The 18,829-nt window shown below is 38.9% G+C and overlaps 2 protein-coding genes across 3 annotated transcripts; one reads left to right on the forward strand and one right to left on the reverse strand.

Annotated features, from left to right (window-relative positions):
* Positions 1–4,216: 4,216 nt before the first annotated feature.
* On the reverse strand, positions 4,217–9,231 carry zc4h2 (zinc finger, C4H2 domain containing). The gene is made up of 5 exons (XM_053324195.1): positions 9,101–9,231; positions 8,252–8,423; positions 7,793–7,965; positions 5,240–5,402; positions 4,217–4,935 (listed from the first exon to the last, which is right to left on the reverse strand). The coding sequence occupies exons 1-5, from the start codon at positions 9,151–9,153 to the stop codon at positions 4,822–4,824; spliced, it is 675 nt and encodes a 224-aa protein (XP_053180170.1). The 5' UTR covers positions 9,154–9,231; the 3' UTR covers positions 4,217–4,821.
* A 1,034-nt stretch (positions 9,232–10,265) lies between these two features.
* On the forward strand, positions 10,266–18,250 carry LOC128362525 (moesin-like). Of its 2 annotated transcripts, XM_053323291.1 has the most exons (14): positions 10,266–10,404; positions 11,338–11,421; positions 11,503–11,598; positions 11,771–11,893; positions 12,447–12,598; positions 12,694–12,777; positions 12,862–13,008; positions 13,787–13,883; positions 14,670–14,833; positions 14,968–15,098; positions 15,296–15,456; positions 15,797–15,889; positions 16,589–16,822; positions 18,086–18,250. In XM_053323291.1, exons 1-14 carry the CDS (start codon positions 10,321–10,323, stop codon positions 18,248–18,250), a joined length of 1,815 nt encoding a protein of 604 aa, XP_053179266.1. In that variant the 5' UTR covers positions 10,266–10,320. The 2 variants fall into 2 exon arrangements, with proteins under 2 accessions (XP_053179266.1, XP_053179267.1); XM_053323292.1 differs by lacking the exons at positions 10,266–10,404; positions 11,503–11,598; positions 11,771–11,893; positions 12,447–12,598 and having other exon boundaries at positions 11,363–11,421.
* Positions 18,251–18,829: the final 579 nt, after the last annotated feature.

An 18,829-nucleotide genomic window follows, 5' to 3' on the forward strand; every position in this document is an offset into this window, starting at 1 on the left:
AGAGAGAGAGATGATAATCAACCCAAAACACGTACACATCTGACATGCTCCTGTCACTTTGATTTATCTTCTATTTGCCATGATTTTACTTTTCACCATGAAAGTCTGTGACAGTTTCTTGCCCTGACCATACACTACCACTATAAATGGGGGTAAACAAAGCAGGTTATTAATAAATGACACAGCTACTGTTCTGTTTCACAGGAACTTATCATAGTTTAATATAATTTGCTTTACTTCAAAACCAACACGAATACATTAGACTTGTTTTTTTTAAGAATGATTTTCGCCAGTAGAGACAAATTTACACCGTGGTTTTTTTTTCAATGGCAGCAAACTATGACTGTAACAAGACACTCAACTCACCTAGTTGCTTGCTGATGTTGTTTCCAAAGGTGTTAAAAGAGGAAAGAAGTTAAACACTTTCCATCATAAGTCATGTGAAGTAAGAAAGAAAGACTGGAAGACCCTCCAAGGAGAGTGTGATGCTTCCACAGGGGCTGTGAGTTGTGAAAAGTGCAGTATGGTGTGTGTGTGTGTGTGTGTGTGTGTGTGTGTGTGTGTGTGTGTTTTGGTCGGGGGGCTAATTTTAGGCCACAGATGGGTCTGCCTAAACTTCCATTCTTGGAGAGTCAAGGCTCTGGTTTATAATTAGAAAGGTGATAGGATTGTGACACTCGGTCTGTGATTGGTGTGTGTGTGTCGGTGTCGGTGTCTCTCTGTGTCCTGAATAAAAACAAAACTGAAATGAAGATTTATCTATGTCATGTTTCAGTGTATTTATGTTATAATTTTTCAGATGGTCAAGCACATTCAAATGGCACACAGCTGCATTTGGATGTTTTCCAATGTAAACATAAAACTGAATAATCAATGAGAAAGGCTGTTAGTTTGCAGTATGGATCCTGTTATCACCCTTTCTTCCTGATTCACACTAAGGCAGCCATTTTAGTAAGTGTCAGCTGCGTGACTGTCAGGAGCCGCCAGTCAGCTGTTACTCTGCCAAACCCATGTCCTCTTACTGCCCCATGTTTAGAGGAGAGGCTGTGACACAACACATTCTTACCGCAGATGGCACAAGAGTCCAGATTCCTGGCATTGTACAGATACGATGAAGTGTTACTTAGTTATTTATTTGAGACACAGACATGGAACAATAAAATGTGGATAACTATGGTTAGCTTTTAATAAAAAAAATCTTTAATCGCCGCACAGGAACAGAAACAAAATAAGAACCACTGACTGTTTCGTCACATTTAAATTGCAATAAGCAAATTAAAGTAGTACTCAATGAATGTCATTAATTTAAATGGGTCTTCTATAAAGACTTCTATAAAATTCTATAAACTGCTAGATGCCATTGTTATCTATATACACTCACTGGCCACTTCATTAGATACAATAATGCAATCCAATACAACAGCTCTGGAATGTTTTATTTGGGTTTTTTTTCATTTGTGTTAATGATGTGGACAAAATTAGGAACACTTTTCAATATTATTAACCTTTATTTCTGCAGGGAGAGGCCATAGAGAGTATGCTCTCTTTTTTAAACTTACAGCACATAGAGAAGATAACAACATAAAAGGATATAATGCACTCCTGTATACCACCACCATACATTACAACGTCAACAACAAACATAAAGTAGAATTATCACCTTACTGACAAAGTCAACAAAAATTGAAAATGTGTAAGCTTTGTTAAAGTAGAAATTATAACAGAAGTGTTCATAATAAAGTGCTTGTTGATTGTACATGTAATATGGTACATTACACATGTTTATAGTTACAATAAACATTATATTATATTATATTATATTATATTATATTATATTATATTATATTATATTATCTTGTTATATTATATTATATTATATATGAGAAACACTAAACATGTGCGTCCATGTGCTTCCCCACCAGATGGCGGTAGTGACGCACTGTCGTCAGGAAGTACAGTTGTGTAGACACAAAAAGAAGATGTGATGGGTAAACACAGCTTAGTTAGGAGGAAAAGTGTATGGTTTGTGGTGAACATTTATTGTTTATAACTACTGGTGTGTTAGACTCAGCGGCTGTTTGTTATACCCGTTTTCATTGTCCATGTTAGCGTCAGTGTGCAGTGGAATAAAGCTGAAAACGTTTCCAGGACAAAATGGAGGAGGAGGCTCTGAGAAACTACTGCAGAAGAATGATTTCTATCGCCTCACACAAACAACAGCAGCTTGAAGAGCAGGAGGAGGAGAGAGGGAGGGAGAAGACGGGAACTACAGGACAAGTTTTAGCGGGGCTTAGAGGTCACGGAGAGTGTCACCTCCCATTCTCCGACGGTACAAACCGAGGGAGAAACCGAACCTCCCCCAGGCTCATGTCTCAAGGCCCTGAAGCCCAGCCCGCCCCCCTTCAGATCATTACAATGCTGAGACTCAAAGCTTTCAAGGAGAAGATGAGGAGGGTGAGGAGATACACTTCAGTGACTCACTTTTACCACTTTTTGTCAGTTGGGAAGAAAAAATGCCGCCTTTTTTACGCCTGATGTGTTTTTGTGCTGTGGCAGGCTGCAGAGGTGGAGCTCCATGATCCTGCTGTCTGCAGTGATTGTGAGCAGAAACAGGCTGCTATGGCCTTGAAAACTTTTATCAGGAGGAAGAAGACACAACTGCAGTTCCAAATACTGAAGGGCAGACTAAACACTCACATGAGCTATGAGTAAGTGACTTTATGGGCAGACTGTCTCAATCTTACTTCAGTTTAACAGATCAGATGCTGCGTTTACCAAACCAAATGACTCTTTTTCTCTCTTACAGGAGTCTGCATATTGGGGGAGTTCGAGCAAAATACTCCAAAGCCCTCTGATGCCCCTCAATGGATTTGGGAGGAACTACTTGATGGAAATATGCAGGTCATAGCAACCTGTGGTTGCTGTAGCAACAACTTAGGAACGTGAGTTGCCCTGGCAACAGATGAAATGAGGGGTCACTCTGACAAAAACACTAACTACAGGAACTCATTTAGCAAAATCTTGCTGTCCTTTTTCAGACAGATAGCTGCAGACATGACAGGCACAGTGTTAACACAATGAACGGGACCCAAACATGTTCCTGCTGCTTTATTTGCACACACAGACTGAGCACAGTGACGCGTATGTTGATGATTGTGTAAACTTGAAATATCACGGTTGTATGCTTCCTCCAGCCAGTCAGGTTACAGTTTACATCTGTGTCTGCCCAGACTCATATTTGTAGTAAAGATTTTGAATTTGAATTTAATAAAAGGTTTTCCTTTTACTATGTGTGTTCACATTAATAAAACTGATTCTGACAATGTTGTAGTCATGATAGTAGAAAATGCTTCAGATTAGGGCTGGGCAATAAATTGATATTGTGATATTTTATAGATATTGTCTTAGATTTTGAATATGGTAATATCGTGATATGAAAGAAGTGTTGTCTTTTCCTGCTTTTAAAGGCTACATTATAGTAAAAAAATGAATTTTCTGAGCTGAACAGACTGTTCTATTATCTGCCTTTATCCATTTAGTCATTATAACCACATTACAGATGATTATTTATCAAAAATCTCATTGTGTAATTATTCTGTGAATGCACCGATGATCCTCCCTACAATATTGTAAAAAAAAATCGGTATTGAGGTATATGGTCAAAAATACTGATGTTTGATTCTGCCTGCATCGTCCAGCCCTGCCTCAGATCTATACAATCACCATAGTTTCAAGGTGGGAAACCAAGCTCAGTGTCACTAATTTGCTATCACATGAAGTTGATGACATTTTAACTTTTATTAAAATGTCATCACTTCATTTCATCCTGTCAGAGATTCATGTGAAACTTTGTAATAATTAGCACATCATTTATTTAGTAATGGCCAAAATGTATTTTGTGAGGTCACAGTGATCTTGACCTTTGACCAACAAATTCTAATCAGTTCCTTGTTGAGTGCAAGTGGGCATTTCTGCCAGATGTAATGAAATTCCCTCCAGGAATTCCTGAGATATCCCATTCAGGAGAGGGGGATGGAAATGGGATCACAGTGACTTTGACCTTTGACCACCAAAATCTAATCAGTTCATCCTTGAATCACAAGTGGATATTTGTGCTAAATTTGAGGAAATTGCCTCCATGCATTCCTAAAGTATTGCGTTCATGAGAATGAAATGGACAGACATGTGGACAAACATAATGAAAAAGGACATGGTAACAACGTTAGTACAAAACAGCCATTTATTTTCATATCACTGTATTAAAGTTAAACACACAACACTATTTAAAGTCAATGAGTCTGGTCTTTTGTTTCTCCAGTTTTGTGGTCACTTGAAGACTGTAAACATTAAAATAACATGTTAGATTCTCATATTGGCACAAAAATGATACAATAGACAACCATGGAAGCACGCATGCATTGCAAAACAAACACAGCAAAAAGAAAATACAGTACGATATCTAAGGCTATAAACAATGGCAACATGGGCAAAATGATTTGGACGTTTTTGTCAAGTTTCTTTTTGCATTATTGCAGTTACATGGTTAGGGGCTAATAAACCTACTATCGAAGTCATACAGTTACATATAAACACATCCAAAGCACTGATAAAAACAAACAACGAAGACATTACCGGATCCTTGATCAGTCGTTGACAGGTTATGAACAAGGTACTAATACATTTTGTTAAAGTGGGGGCCTTCTGTGGAAATCACAGATCTGTTATTTCAGCCATATATGGTAATGTACATGACTGATGTTAGATCAGTGTGTTGGGCCAGTTCCCTTTTAAACCCTACTGAAGCTGAAGGTAGTGTAACATCTACTCGTCTGGCTTCCTCTTGGGCTTCTTTGGGTTGCGGGAGCGGCTCTTGGCCTTGCACAGTGGGCAGATGGGAGCATTACGATGAATCTGCTGGTGGCAAGACAGGCAAGCCTGGAGACAGGAGGAGGAATTTAGAGCAAGCGATTCACATTATGTCTTTGTGGTCTTGTAGAGATCAGCAATAAGCAAGCATCAGTAGTCATCAGTAGTCTGACAAAGTCTATTATTTCATTAGTTGAGAATCAGGGTGTTTTCTTATCATTTTCTACAGCACACTATCAACCAGTAGGTTCTTGGAAATTTAAAAAAATGGGCATTTTTTCATTAGAAATGGCTTCTCGAAAAGTTATTCTGACCATTAAACCTTCCTTACTTGACTTTTTTTAACATCCCTTCCACAGATCTTTTACCATACCTTCATAGGTGGAGGTTGCTGTCTGAAGGTGGCCGTCTGGCGGGCATCTTGCTTCCTGGACACCTGAAGCTGCTGCGCTGCTGCGGCGGCGGCAGCGAGGGATTCTGGGATGGCCGGCTCATGCGGCTCCTTCTGCCACTCTGCTTTTTGCTTCTCGAAGTAGCTGTTGAAAGCAAAAAGAAAGAAAAGAAACACGGGCTAGCTGTGAATCTTATTTGGAGCTTATGAATCATACCACAGTTGAGATTATCCCATCTGTGCTGTGTATCAAAGAGACGTGCACGGACAAAACCAGACACACAAAGAAGACTTAAATTGGAGAACATTATTGTCAAGCTAACACACACACACACACACACACATCCTTTTTTTGTTATATACAACACTGAGCAAAAGTACAGTCATTGTGAGAGTGTTCGCATGCATGTGAGTTAGTATCTCTGTGTGTGTGTGTGTGTGTGTGTGTGGGCAGGGGAGGGGAGGGCTGGGAAAGAAATTTGGCCTTGGACTTTATGCCTGACTGGCCCATTTTCAGAAATAAAAAAAAAAGTGATATCCTATTTCATTACGCTCTCTGGTTTCTCTCAAAATAGGTTTGTGATAGAGTAGAACTTTGAGCATTCACAGAACAAATTTAATGGCTTGTATTTCCTGTCACAAGGATCTAGTAAAGCTCCCCACATTAAAGTGTATTTACAAGCACTGTGGTAATACATCATGATATTTCACATTAATGAGATAGATTCAATGTCAGTCTTGTTTTTATATGAAAGTTAATATTTCAGTTGGATTTTTTTTTTTGCTATTACTGAGGTGTAGAGTGCTCATTTTTGTGTGGGTATAAAAATGTACCTAACACCCTACAGGCCCTAAGAGGTGTGATTTAATTTTCTTGAAAATTGCACCATCGCACCTTGAAATACAATTACGGTGGGCTCTAATAGGCAAAAATTACTTTGCTGGCAGCTAGATGTGCAATTGATAGTTTTAAATCTCCACAGACACCTTCATCACTCTCTCTCCGTGTGTTGAGTCCTGTTTACAAAAGAAAAGCACTGAAGAACAACAGCGGTGAGCCACAACTTTCTAAGGATCTCATAAGCTCAGGGAACATCAGGGAGCGCGTTGCCAAAGAGAGAAGAAGAGAGGACTAACACCTGGCCTGGAATGAACTCATCCTCAGCCTCCACACAGCGCACCATGCTGTCATTGTGCAGTAGCGGTGGTTCTGCGCTTTCTCAAAAGTCAAGAAATTTCAATTTGAGGTGATGTAGAAAATTCTTTATGAACCAGAATGCAAAATGACAACGCATTTAGATATTTACTACTCATGTTAGAGAAGAAGAGGAATGTCACATCTTTGCAGCTGTACCTTTCGATGAAGGACTACATCAACTACTGAAATCTGGCAGAAGAATTACAGGCAAACTGGTTCTTTTATCTGATCTAGGATTCCCTGCCCCGACTTTGTTTACTGGCACACCCTGTCCTTAGTTACTGTCCATTAGACTGATCTCTCTCAGTGAATTGCTTTATCTCAAATACAAAACTGTTTCCTAACTGTCGACATCAAATGAACATAATACCTTTTATACCTTTTTAAATAGCAACCAAATCCCTCTCTGTCCTCTGGCTAAACATTTTAAGCTGCTTGCGTGCAACCTTAACAAAAGAAAAGTGACCCACGTGAAGTCGTGTTGGCCCATTTCATAAGTGCATTTCACAAGTTAAATAATAACACATTAATAATAAATTCTCAGTGTTGTGTTGCTGAGTTTCTCAGACACAGTGACGCTGTGACAGATGCTGTCGTCAGGTCATGAATTATATCTAGTGAGAAATGATACTGCTGCTGGTGCTGGGTCATAGTTCAGCAACTGATTATTTACTACAGATCAAAGTATCCTTATTAATAGACTGGAAGTATGCGGCAGTATTTTAGGGACTGCACAGGACTTGTTTTTTTCAGCTGGGTGGAAATTTTCAGTGTCTGGTTTGTTTTCTTACAATTTGGGGTTACATGTGGTGTGCCGCAAGGCTCCATTATTAGACAATTTTCCTTATACGTGCTACTTTGTACATCTGTTTATCAGTATTTGTCCCTTGAAATTAAATCACATTGACTCAACCACATATTACGTCTCTGACAGCTTGACACAGTTTCAACCTTAAGATATAAATGCTCAGTCTTTCATGCGTCACATTCTGTTCTGCAACACTATATTGACACCTATCATATGTTGATCCAGTCACTCTATGAGATATGCTACATGCACTTTGACACTGATCACTGAATATGTATAACGGCTGTATTTTTTACACTTTCTCTTGTCCTGTTCTGTATGTCTGAAAGTCTGGAAGACAGTATTTTACATGTATTTTTTAAAGAAAACAGATGTCATCAATATTTTATGAGACCTAAACATGACATGAAACATGATTGTAAACATGTACTAGTTCTCAAATTAAGTTACTAAGCAACACAACATCCGCTCAAAGGAATTCAGTGTGCATGTGCATGTATGTCGTGTGTGTGTTTGTGTGTGTACTGACTCCAGGGAGAGCTTCTCCTCTTCTTCGTTGAGGTTAGGGAGTCTGTGCAGACCTAAAGTCATCCTAAGGGCGTCAACATGCTCCTTCAGAGGTTTGTACTCATCATGCAGGCGGCGAGTTGTTTCTAGCAGCTTGTTCAAGTCATTCTCTGACTGCTTGATGGTGCTCTCCATCTGAGAGGATAGGATTAGGTATAAGAGACAATATACATTTAATTTCTTCATATAAAATACAAACTTAAAATCTTGAAATTGGTAGTTGCTACCACAAATAGTCATTATACCATGATATAAGCACTAAATTGCATTTACTATATCTGTATTAGGCGATATGTTGTTTGTCCAACATCTGTATTCTCAATGTTAATGCTAAATTTATTCATCTAAAAGCTGAAGTGAGATTTTAGTGCCACTTCCTGTAGAGAGTGCTCATCTCTGAATGTGGCACTCGCACACTCACCACATTGATATCTGCATGGATGAGCCGCAGCTCCTCCACGTGCGCCATCTTCTCCTGTAGAAGGAGATCCATCTCTTGTTTGTACTCTTTTAAATGTTTCTCCTCAGACTCCAGTGCCTCAAACTCAACCTTCAGACGAGACTTGATCTTCTGCATCTGGATGGTCTTGTTCCTGTAGCCGGTGACACAGACAAAAGACACAAGCTGTCAGGTTATCTCCCTCACAGGTGCAGGATAAAAAGAGACAAAAAATGATCTCACAAAAACAAAACGTCATCCACTTGTTAAGCAGTGATTTAAACTACCACATGATTATTAGTTAATTAAGTTAAAAGTTAATTAGAAATAACCAATTACGCCTTGGTGAATTAATATATTCAGTGTATTAATTACTACATTGCACATCTGTTACTGCGCTATTAATTAAGATAACATCAGGGTAAACAAACTGTGTTGAGTGACAGCCTGCTAAGCTCGCCAGCTAAGTAGCTAGCTAGCTCAACCTTTGTAATAATTAGCGGCGCACATCTGGCTTTCTATTGATACACATCTGGAAGGTTGATGCTTATATGATTCAAACACGCACACAAGCTACAACTCGTGTGTATTTTATCTATTAAGCCTGCAGTGATTTCTTGCCAGCCCTAATATCTGTGACGAGCTAACGTGAGACTACAATAGCAGACAGCTATTAAAGAAAGGGTTGGCAGCAGACCGGCTAATAGGAGCTAACTCGGAAACAAAAGCGCAGCCCGGGGGGGTTTGTTCATGGCTTGCTAACGTTAGCAAAGATAACGTCTCTCAAACAACCTGGCTACCATTCGTGTTCATTCAATATCCGAGCCTTACCGTATCTCCAGTATGTTTTCTAATTTGCACATGATTTCCTGCTCGTCTGCCATGGTTTACACAGCCCGTGTGGTTATGCTGGTCAGCTCAGTCAACGTAAAGGCCACAGTGGTCTCCGTGTTGATAAAAACACAACAGGCTGTGGGAGCGCGCACACGAGCACGCGCCCGCAATGTGAACCCGTGGCTACGTGGGATGTGTGTGTGTGTGAGAGAGTGAGACCTCTGCTATCCATGCCTCTGACAAACATAACCTGTGATTACACTGATACACTGTAACACTGAGGGAACATATTAAAGGTTAGGATGATATCACATGTTAAGATTGAGAGAAGTTTCTCTCTAAAGTGAACTTGCCAGGATTCAGCTACAATTAGATAATACTAATCTGCAAGTAAAAGTCTAGCCTATATCATTATATTAATGTATTAATACTATAGTTTTATTATAATGGAAGTAGGCTGATGAGCAAATCAAAAGTTACAATGTTATAATGAACAACTAGTGACATACTAACTTTTTATTAGCTTCTAATATTGGTTTGTTACCAATGTGTTAATTAGTGAGCAAAATGTGAAGTTTGTACCTCACTGTGGAGGAGCTAAGCTTAACAACAGTATATACTGTAGCTACTGTTGGGTTGCTTTTCCTATATAAGCGTGTATTGTATTTATTTTGGTGCAATATTACCATCTCTCAAATGTAGAGAAGAAGCTGATAACATAGAACAATATTTACATATAGGCTTGTACTTCTGTACAGTACTTGAGCAAAACATTGGCTATGGCGGGGGGGGGTACTGGTAGTGGTGTCCACAGGTACTCAATATAACCAGTTAGTAACAGGCCTGTAAACCAAACACACCACCACACCAACCCTGAAATCAGTGTGTGCCGCAATAATATTTACTTAAAACATGAACTGGAGGGATTATTAGATTAGCTGGAATTTCGCTGCAACTGGAACATCAGGTGCTGCTGAGCTACTGTTGATTTCTGTTCCTCTGTAGATAGTATTGGAAGATAAAGATCAAGTCTAGGTCCTAAGTGAGTGATACACAGCCAAAACCTTATCAATTTAGGAGGAAAAGTGTTGTCAGATGAGGGCTGGCTTTGGACCCTGAACCGGCCATTGGATTAAATAAGAGAGAAGTACTTGTGAGCAATACAATGGTCCATTCTCATTTAGTCTAATCCTTGTTGGTATTGCAAGCAGTTTCATATGACTCCGCAGAGAAAAGGCTACTACAAGCACCTCTCTGAAGAAGTGTTTCGGCTACAGATTAAAAAAATACAAATGTCAACTGTAAGTAGCAACCCTTCATTGTTTATACTTTCATTTTCATTGTGTTTCATATTTGGTTGAAATGTTTAAGTTGCAACTGTATTGGTTTGATCGGAATTTGTGAACTTGCTCTGTAGTTTGAAGGCTACAAGAAGGCATAAGTCCATAGTTGTTAAACCTTAAAGCCTTTTAGAGCAGTGAGCAGAGAAGTGTATAATTTCATACATTGTTGCCAGATGTCTTTCATTTGTTCATTAGCTACATAAACACATACAGAAGCAAAGTCTTCTTATTTTCATAAATATTAATAGTAACTGTCTGTTCAGCAAGGCTTACAACTGTGGTACATTATTATGATTATTGTTATTATTGTAGACATTAAAGAAAGCCTGCTTTGCTTTATAAATCTCAGAGAGGTTTATGAGGAATGGAGCAAACAATCTCACCTCTGTGCTGCTTTTTCTACAATATTGTACAAATCAGTCTATACCAACTTACTGCATATACGTATATATATATATATATATATATATATATATATATATATATATATATATATATATATGTACATGGTTTGATACTACTATGTAAGATTAACGCTAAACGGGTGAAATTGTTTTGACCCAGTTGTTAATACTGCGCCGTGGAATGAACCCCATGTTCTCAGTTAAGTCTAAAATATACTGTGGGCTTCATTTTTTGATTGTAGTCCCCACCAACCTCTTGCGATTGGATGCTCCTGGTTGAACAGAAGAATGTAAGGAACACTCTTTTTGGTCATTTTTCTGTCAAAAAACCAACAAATTTACCATTGTTTCAAAGAACCAACAAAGTTATTACAAATTTAGTAGTGCTCTTTTTCACCCAGTTGCATGCTCCTTGATGCTTGTCCAGATGATTGCATGGACGGGATCTTTTCCGCCTGTATCTCAGTGTAAGTGTTTTCTCTGGCAGATAAATGTCCGCGTTACGACCATGGATGCTGAGCTGGAATTTGCCATCCTGCCCAGCACAACTGGCAAACAGCTTTTTGATCAGGTACACTGTAAATCACAAACAAACAAACAGACGCTTGGATAGACAAATGTGTAATTACGTGTTCTGTGTTGTTATTTTTAGATAGTGAAGACAATTGGGCTGAGGGAAACCTGGTTCTTTGGCCTCCAGTATCAGGACAGCAAAGGTTTCTCCACCTGGCTCAAGCTGAACAAGAGGGTGAGGAGAAAGTCTGTGTGTCATTTACATCTCTTGATGACATAACTTGACTCAGCTGTATTTCAATGAAAATGTAATCACATTTGAAGTGTTGGTAATGCTACTGTGTCCCACCATTGAGGCTAATCAGCATCTATTTTTCATTTTGACATCCCTCGGCTACCAATCCCAGGTGACGGCTCAAGATGTGAAAAGGGACAACCCTTTGTTGATTAAGTTCAGGGGCAAGTTTTACCCTGAGGATGTGGCAGATGAACTGATCCAAGAGGCAACGCAGCGCCTCTTCTTTCTGCAGGTTGGAGATGAATACATGTACAAAAGCAGTGATGTTTTTAAAGGGAATCATGTTGTAAATTTGCACTCTTGAATCATTGGATTGTAATAATGGGCTTGCCTACATCCTCTCATACATTTTCAGGTGGCATCAAAGATTTACTCTTCTGAAATGTGCTATAACACTGTAACACTCATTATTAGGAAAAGATTATAAACATATGGACAAAGTGGATTTCATAATTGTAAATAATGCTGTCTTATGCAAGTGTGGTACTCTAATCACATAGATGGAAAGATAAATAAGGAAACTCAGTCAAAACAAATGCCACCATGTGTCTTAACGACCAATGGGGTTTCAGGATGACTCATGCACGTCCTGTTAACCCTTGTGGGTTTTCCATTAGGGAGTTCATGCACACAAAAAATGGATCCAAGTGCACTACATAAACATCACAAAGGGTTTCTCTATTTACAAGTCACTAATACCATCATATATGACACCCTTACACAGACATCAACAGATTTGAGGATGTGTGTGTTAATAGAGGTATTTCTGCCATTTTGTGTTTTAGGTAAAAGAGAGCATCCTAAATGATGACATATACTGTCCTCCTGAGACTGCAGTGCTTTTGGCCTCATATGCGGTTCAGGTGAAACATGGAGACTACAGGAAAGACTATCATGTACCAGGATACCTTACAAGAGAGAAGCTGCTGCCACAAAGGTAGTTGGTGCTATAGACATTAGTATTCACAAAGGTTTAATTGTATTCGGTCATCTGAATTCTAACTGCTGTGTTCTCCTTACTGATAAAACCAGGGTTTTAGAGCAGCACAAGTTGAATAAGAATCAGTGGGAAGAAAGAATCCAGGTGTGGCATCAAGAGCACAAGGGAATGCTGAGGTACTGCAAAAAGCCATTATGCACTTTTAGCAAGCAGATTTTCTGGAGCACATTGTATTCTAATATAATTATTCCACACCACAGAGAGGACGCCATGGTCGAGTACCTGAAGATAGCCCAGGATCTAGAGATGTATGGGGTCAACTACTTCAACATCAAGAACAAGAAAGGATCAGAGTTGTGGTTGGGAGTGGATGCATTGGGGCTCAACATCTATGACAAAAAAGACAAGTGGGTCACTTTTCAAGAATGTATTTCTTTAGTCCAGACATGTATATCTCCTCAACTATTGGGTGGATTGCCATGACATTTTGGTCTTTAGAGGATAAATCCTACACAGTTTGGTATTCTCCTTACTTTTCCTGTAGTGCCACCAGTGGGAGAAAGTTTTCACTTTTCGTGTTAAATATAACATCTGGATGTATAGATTTTCATGGTTCCCACAAGATGTATTCTAATGGTTTTGGTGATGCCCTGACTTTTGATGTAGCACCACCATGAGGTTGACATTTGTGGTTTTGAGTGGAATATCTTGCGCTGATTGCCATGAATACGTTTTGTGAACCCTAAACTTTTCATTTTGCTCCATCGTAAAATCAAAATATCAACTTATCCAAAACTTTGATTTATGAACAGTACTTTATGAACATACTTGCAGTGACATCAGACTCAGCTGTACTAGTGTATTAGCAAATGCATACTAATATGTTAAACTAAAATGGTGAACATGTTAAATATTCATGGTCACCGTTGTACTTTATATCTGCATAGCATCAGCATTTTATTATTGCCACTATGAGTATTTTAGCATGCATATATTAGCTTTAGCTCACAGCACTGCTTTGCCTCAGTACACTTGCAGAGTTGCTAGTTTGCCTGTAGACATTCAGTATTGTTTTATTTGATGCTTTGTTTGCCATTACTATGTTTAGTGTTTAAAAATGTGATAACATCTATTAACTGTACCATAGACCATACTTTAATGCTAAATCATACAAATATTTTACAGGATGACCCCAAAGATTGGCTTTCCCTGGAGTGAGATCAGAAATATTTCCTTCAATGACAAGAAGTTTCTCATCAAACCAATTGACAAGAAAGCTCCGGTATGTAAAAAACTTTATTTTATTTTATTTATTTGTATGAAAAGTGCCATACAAATAAAGTCTGATTATTAGTGCTTCTTAGTAAATATTTATCTGCAGTAGCTACAGATTCTATGAAGCATGCACTACATATTGCCAGGAAGCACTAAAAGGATGGTTTGCTGAGTGTGATTATTCTGGGTGGTGGAAAAATATCATTTTTCAGACATTCCAAAAGTCAGATGAACTGAATGCTTTTTCCTGCAGCTTGATGTTGAACTGTGAGCTTATCCTAGTTTTGCTAAATTCATGGATGTTTGTGAGATTAATAGCTGCTCTTTCTCCAGTGCTCAGGGTTGAAGACTTAGTACTCATTATCTTGGCATTAACAGTTTTGATGAAAACATTTGAACAACTACAACCAAGATCCCACAATAACTTCTTTAAAGACGTGCTAATAAGTATTAATTCACTGTGACTATAAAAAAGAAAAGGTGCAAGAGAATTCCATACCTTTGTGACTGGTGAAATGACCAATTTTCCAAATGCATAAACTACAGAGAACAGTGTAATGAGAGAGCAGCTACTACTTGATCTCATTAACAAACATGAAATCAGCCCCACAATTCAAGTTGCCTCTTAATTGCATTCACAGACTTAATGAAGGGATCCAAGAGTTTAGGAAAAAGTAAAATTCATTCCCTTCAAATAATTCAAAACCATGCTTTACTGTACAAAATGAGATGCTAATGATGTGTCATAAGTCAATCAGTGTGTAATCAGTGTTTGGTTTTTTTTGTGTTAAAGGACTTTGTTTTCTACGTACCCCGTCTTCGGATCAACAAACGTATCCTGGCATTGTGTATGGGGAACCATGACCTGTACATGCGCAGACGTAAACCTGACACCATCGAGGTGCAGCAGATGAAGGCCCAAGCCAGGGAGGAGAAGAACAAAAGGCAGAAGGAGAGGTAAGGAGGGAGGACATAATGAAGACTTATTCTTTTTTTTCCAGTTTACACTGTGTTCTCTCAGCTTTAAAAGAGAGAACTGTCAGGAGATACAGTTTTTTCAGATGTGTATTTATGCACAATTCTCCTGTCAGGGCTCTGCTCGAGAGTGAGAAAAAAAAGCGAGAAAATGCTGAGAAGGAAACAGAGAAGATTGCCCGTGAGACCATGGAGTTGATGGAGAGATTGAGACAGATTGAAGAGCAGACAAAGAGAGCTCAAGATGGTCTGACAACTTTCTGAATACAAAATTCAACTTTATTTTTATTTTTTTCTGTTTAAGAACATTAAAAGAATGGCTTGGGATATTGAAAGATTTTATACATTTGGGTTTTTGGGGATTTTTTTCAAAGCGTAAACCATGTTTGCATGTCTACGTATGTATGTTGGAAGTTTGTGAGCACATGTGCATGTGCGTTTCAGAGCTGGAAGAGCAGACCCGCAGGGCTCTTGAGTTAGAGAAGGAGAGGACAATCGCACAGAAGGAGGCTGAGAGCCTGGACAAGGACCGCAAAGCTGCAATGCAGGCTAAAGCAGCTCTGCTACAACAGTCTGACACACAGATAAAGAACCAGGAAAGCCTGGTACATCTGTGCTATATACCTACATTAATTGATATGCATTGATTTTCTCCAAACCTAAAGAAATGCTAAGCTTGAGAACATTTCTGTGATCACGGGCTCATTATGATATATTTACACATAATGACCAAGTTTGCCTAAAAGATAGAAACATGTCAAGATGTTGATACTTTAAATGTATTTACTTAAAGCTAATTTAAATGACATATAATTATTCTGAGCTGTAATTCTGCATTTGAACAGATACGTGCATTCACAGGCACACACACACTCCTACAGACAGAACACAATGAAATCAGGACCACTGTTAACTCTCTTCCCATTTGTCTGCGCTTGTGTATAGGCCACTGAGCTGGCAGAGCTTACCTCTATGATCTCTCAGCTGGAAGACGCTAAGAAGAAAAAGGACGACGAGACAAAAAGCTGGCAGAAAAGGGTGAGAATTAATGAAAGAACCCTGATAAAGGATGAATCAAACATGAGCAAAGAGGGATGTCTGCCACTACTAAGTGATAGACACGGGTAAAATAAAAGCAAGGCATCAACCAAAGATAAGCACATCACACATACTCATATTATATGAAAGCATAGGTATCATTAGGTCAAGTCAATTTTATTTGTGTAGCCCAATATCACAAATCACAAATTTGCTTCAAGGGCATTTAAAATCTATAAAACAATACAACATCCTCTGTCCTTCAGTTGATTCAGATAAGGAAAAACTCTCTAAAAAGAAAATCCTCAGTAAGCGCAACAGAGGATGGACCCCTCCAAAGATTGAAGTGTATGCTAAAGTTTCTCCATATACCATAGCGATAGAAATGGTCTGCTGTTGGTGTGTGGGGAGAGGCACACATCATACCCTCTATCTGATGTGATTATTTTCCTTCAGCTGTTAGAAGTGAGGCTCTATCTTTGATTAAAACATGCTGCAGCCATTTCATCCTACCATGAAGGCTACAGAGAGAGAGATCTGTCTTTGCCCATCCTAAAAGGAGTCAGAAAACCACCTGTGTGCTCCTTAACCTGTGTGTTAGTGCCTGTGGTGGCTCCTCCTACATCAGATTAATGAATGACCTTATCATAAGAGATCTATTGCACTTTAATGTCTAACACGTGTTACGTGCGTTGACAGGCGATGATGGCAGAGGCTGATTTGCAGCGGACCAAAGAGGAGCTGAAGACTAAACTCATGGGTGTCCACATCCAGGATTCAGTCCACCCTCCTATGCACGACCACGACGAGACAGATGAGAGCAGTGCAGAGGCCAGTGCTGAGCTAACTTCTCCAGGCATGGTCCGTGATCGCAGTGAAGAGGAGAGAGTAACAGAGGCCCAGAAGAACCAGAGACTGCAGAGCAACTTAAAGGTAAGGTTAAGTGAATAAAGTGAAATGTTCTGTTTGATACATTTTTTGTTATCTAACTCGCCCTCAGGTCAGAGGCCATTTTCTGCCAGAGATAAGCAGCCCTGAAGATGTCCTGGAGCTTTCAGACACATGAATAGGAAAATGCCTTTACTGAACTTGAACTGAAGGTTAGGCTCTGTTCATGATATGTTCTGTAAAGTATCAACCTGATCTGAATACTTATACAAATGTCACTGCCCTAAGTGTTTCTAATGGACACTAAAAAACAAGATGGCATTAAAGTGAGCAATCTCCCTCAAAACACAGTCAATACATTTTAGCCATACTAACAGCATGGCTTTATGGGTGGCTATATAAGTCTGTCTGTCAATTGGTCCACCACTTTGGTTCAGACTGAAATATCTTAACAACTATTTAATGAATTGCCATGAAATTTGGAACGGGTATTCATGTTCTCCCAGAGGTTGAATCCCAATGATTTTGGTAATCCCTCGACAATTCCTCTAATGCTGCATTCTCACATTCAGAGAAATAGCTTGGCATCTGTACTGTATGTATTGGCACAAATGTTGTATTCATTATATTAGATGTCAGTGTCATTTTTTATTCATTGGTATTTATACGAGCCTTCAATTTATTTAACTACAGTAAATTTGGGAAAATGATGTAAACCATGATAGTAAAAACTTCAGCTTCACTTAGAAGACGTGTGCTTTGAGTGATGTGTCTCACACTCAGTTACTGTTATTGCAACCTCCTTGACCTGCCTCATACAGTATCTGGTCTGGAAGGAACCTTTTTGTGGCTGTTCATTGTTATCTTTAACGTTTTGGTATACTTGTTGTGTTGTCTGTTACCACATATAGAGGTTTTGACTTTACTTTAAAGATGGCATCTTGGCTGCCACCACCAAAAACCTGTATTCTACCAACATGACGGTGCATGCTATATAATTAAATATTGTTGCAGGTAGATTATCATTCTGTTGGTTTCATTCAAGTCACAAATCTCATCCCACCTAAGCCTATTACAATTGAAATAAAGTTGCTCTCTATCTCACAGCCAAAACAAGATACCTATGATGTTGCATAGAAAAAAAGACTCAACACAAAAATGGACTAATAACTGTGGACAATAGAGTGTTTTCAGATGGGGATTGGGGGTAGTACAGGGGTAAGGGAAGGAGGGTAAGGCTTCTGAATAGTCTCCTAAAGAGTCAAAGAAAGAGGATTTCATTCACTGTGTGTTTGTGTTCTCTTTCAGTTCCTGAGCACTGAGCTGGCTGGAGCTGTAGATGAGAGCAAGAAGACCCCCAATGACCTGATTCACGCTGAGAATGTGAGGGTGGGCCGTGACAAATACAAGACCCTGCGTCAGATTCGTCAGGGCAATACCAAACAACGCATTGATGAATTTGAGTCCATGTGAGATGGTCTGCCGCTCAGAGTGATGGGCAGGAGAAGGATAATTGATGAAATCGGCATGCAGAGAGATTTTAGAAATGTAGATGCAGATAATTGCATAGATAGCTAATTGACCTAATGTAACAGGTTGAATATGATGGCAAATAATACTGATAATATACTTTGATGCCCTTAATGTCTATGATTTTAATGCCATTTCACCTGAAAAAAAGTCTCTTTGGAAATAGATTTTTATTTTAAAAAAAACACAATACATGTTAAAGGTCCAGATTAGTTTTCTGAACATCTGAGAGGAAAAAAATATCATCTGTTGTATCATTTATGAAAAGGTTTTACCATTGTTCATGTCAGACTTATGACACACCTTTGCATTATCAGTATTAAAAAAAAACCTCATTAACGATGATCAATGAAAACAGCGTCATTTTTGGCATTTGTTATTCTTACCACTGAATGTTAGATCTTGTATTACCAATAAAACACACAGAAACATCATCAGTGTGCTGAGTGTGCATTGTTAGCATCTCCTTCACTCTGAGTAATGAGAAAGGCTATACTGTTTTGCAGCTGAGGCGCAATCAAA

The sequence above is a fragment of the Scomber japonicus genome, chromosome 8 (genome assembly GCF_027409825.1).
Source record: "Scomber japonicus isolate fScoJap1 chromosome 8, fScoJap1.pri, whole genome shotgun sequence".
NCBI classification, from domain to species: Eukaryota; Metazoa; Chordata; class Actinopteri; order Scombriformes; family Scombridae; genus Scomber; species Scomber japonicus.

Excerpts from the sequence above, each read along its gene's own strand:
- zc4h2 (XM_053324195.1), bottom strand. The coding sequence starts at position 9,153 with ATGGCAGACGAGCAGGAAATCATGTGCAAATTAGAAAACATACTGGAG. Across the intron at positions 8,424-9,100 it reads GAAAACATACTGGAGATACG|GAACAAGACCATCCAGATGC; the intron begins GTAAGGCTCGGA and ends CACCGGCTACAG. Across the intron at positions 7,966-8,251 it reads TCCATGCAGATATCAATGTG|ATGGAGAGCACCATCAAGCA; the intron begins GTGAGTGTGCGA and ends CTATCCTCTCAG.
- LOC128362525 (XM_053323291.1), top strand. The coding sequence starts at position 10,321 with ATGACTCCGCAGAGAAAAGGCTACTACAAGCACCTCTCTGAAGAAGTG. Across the intron at positions 12,778-12,861 it reads GAGCACAAGGGAATGCTGAG|AGAGGACGCCATGGTCGAGT; the intron begins GTACTGCAAAAA and ends TCCACACCACAG. Across the intron at positions 16,823-18,085 it reads GACTGCAGAGCAACTTAAAG|TTCCTGAGCACTGAGCTGGC; the intron begins GTAAGGTTAAGT and ends GTTCTCTTTCAG.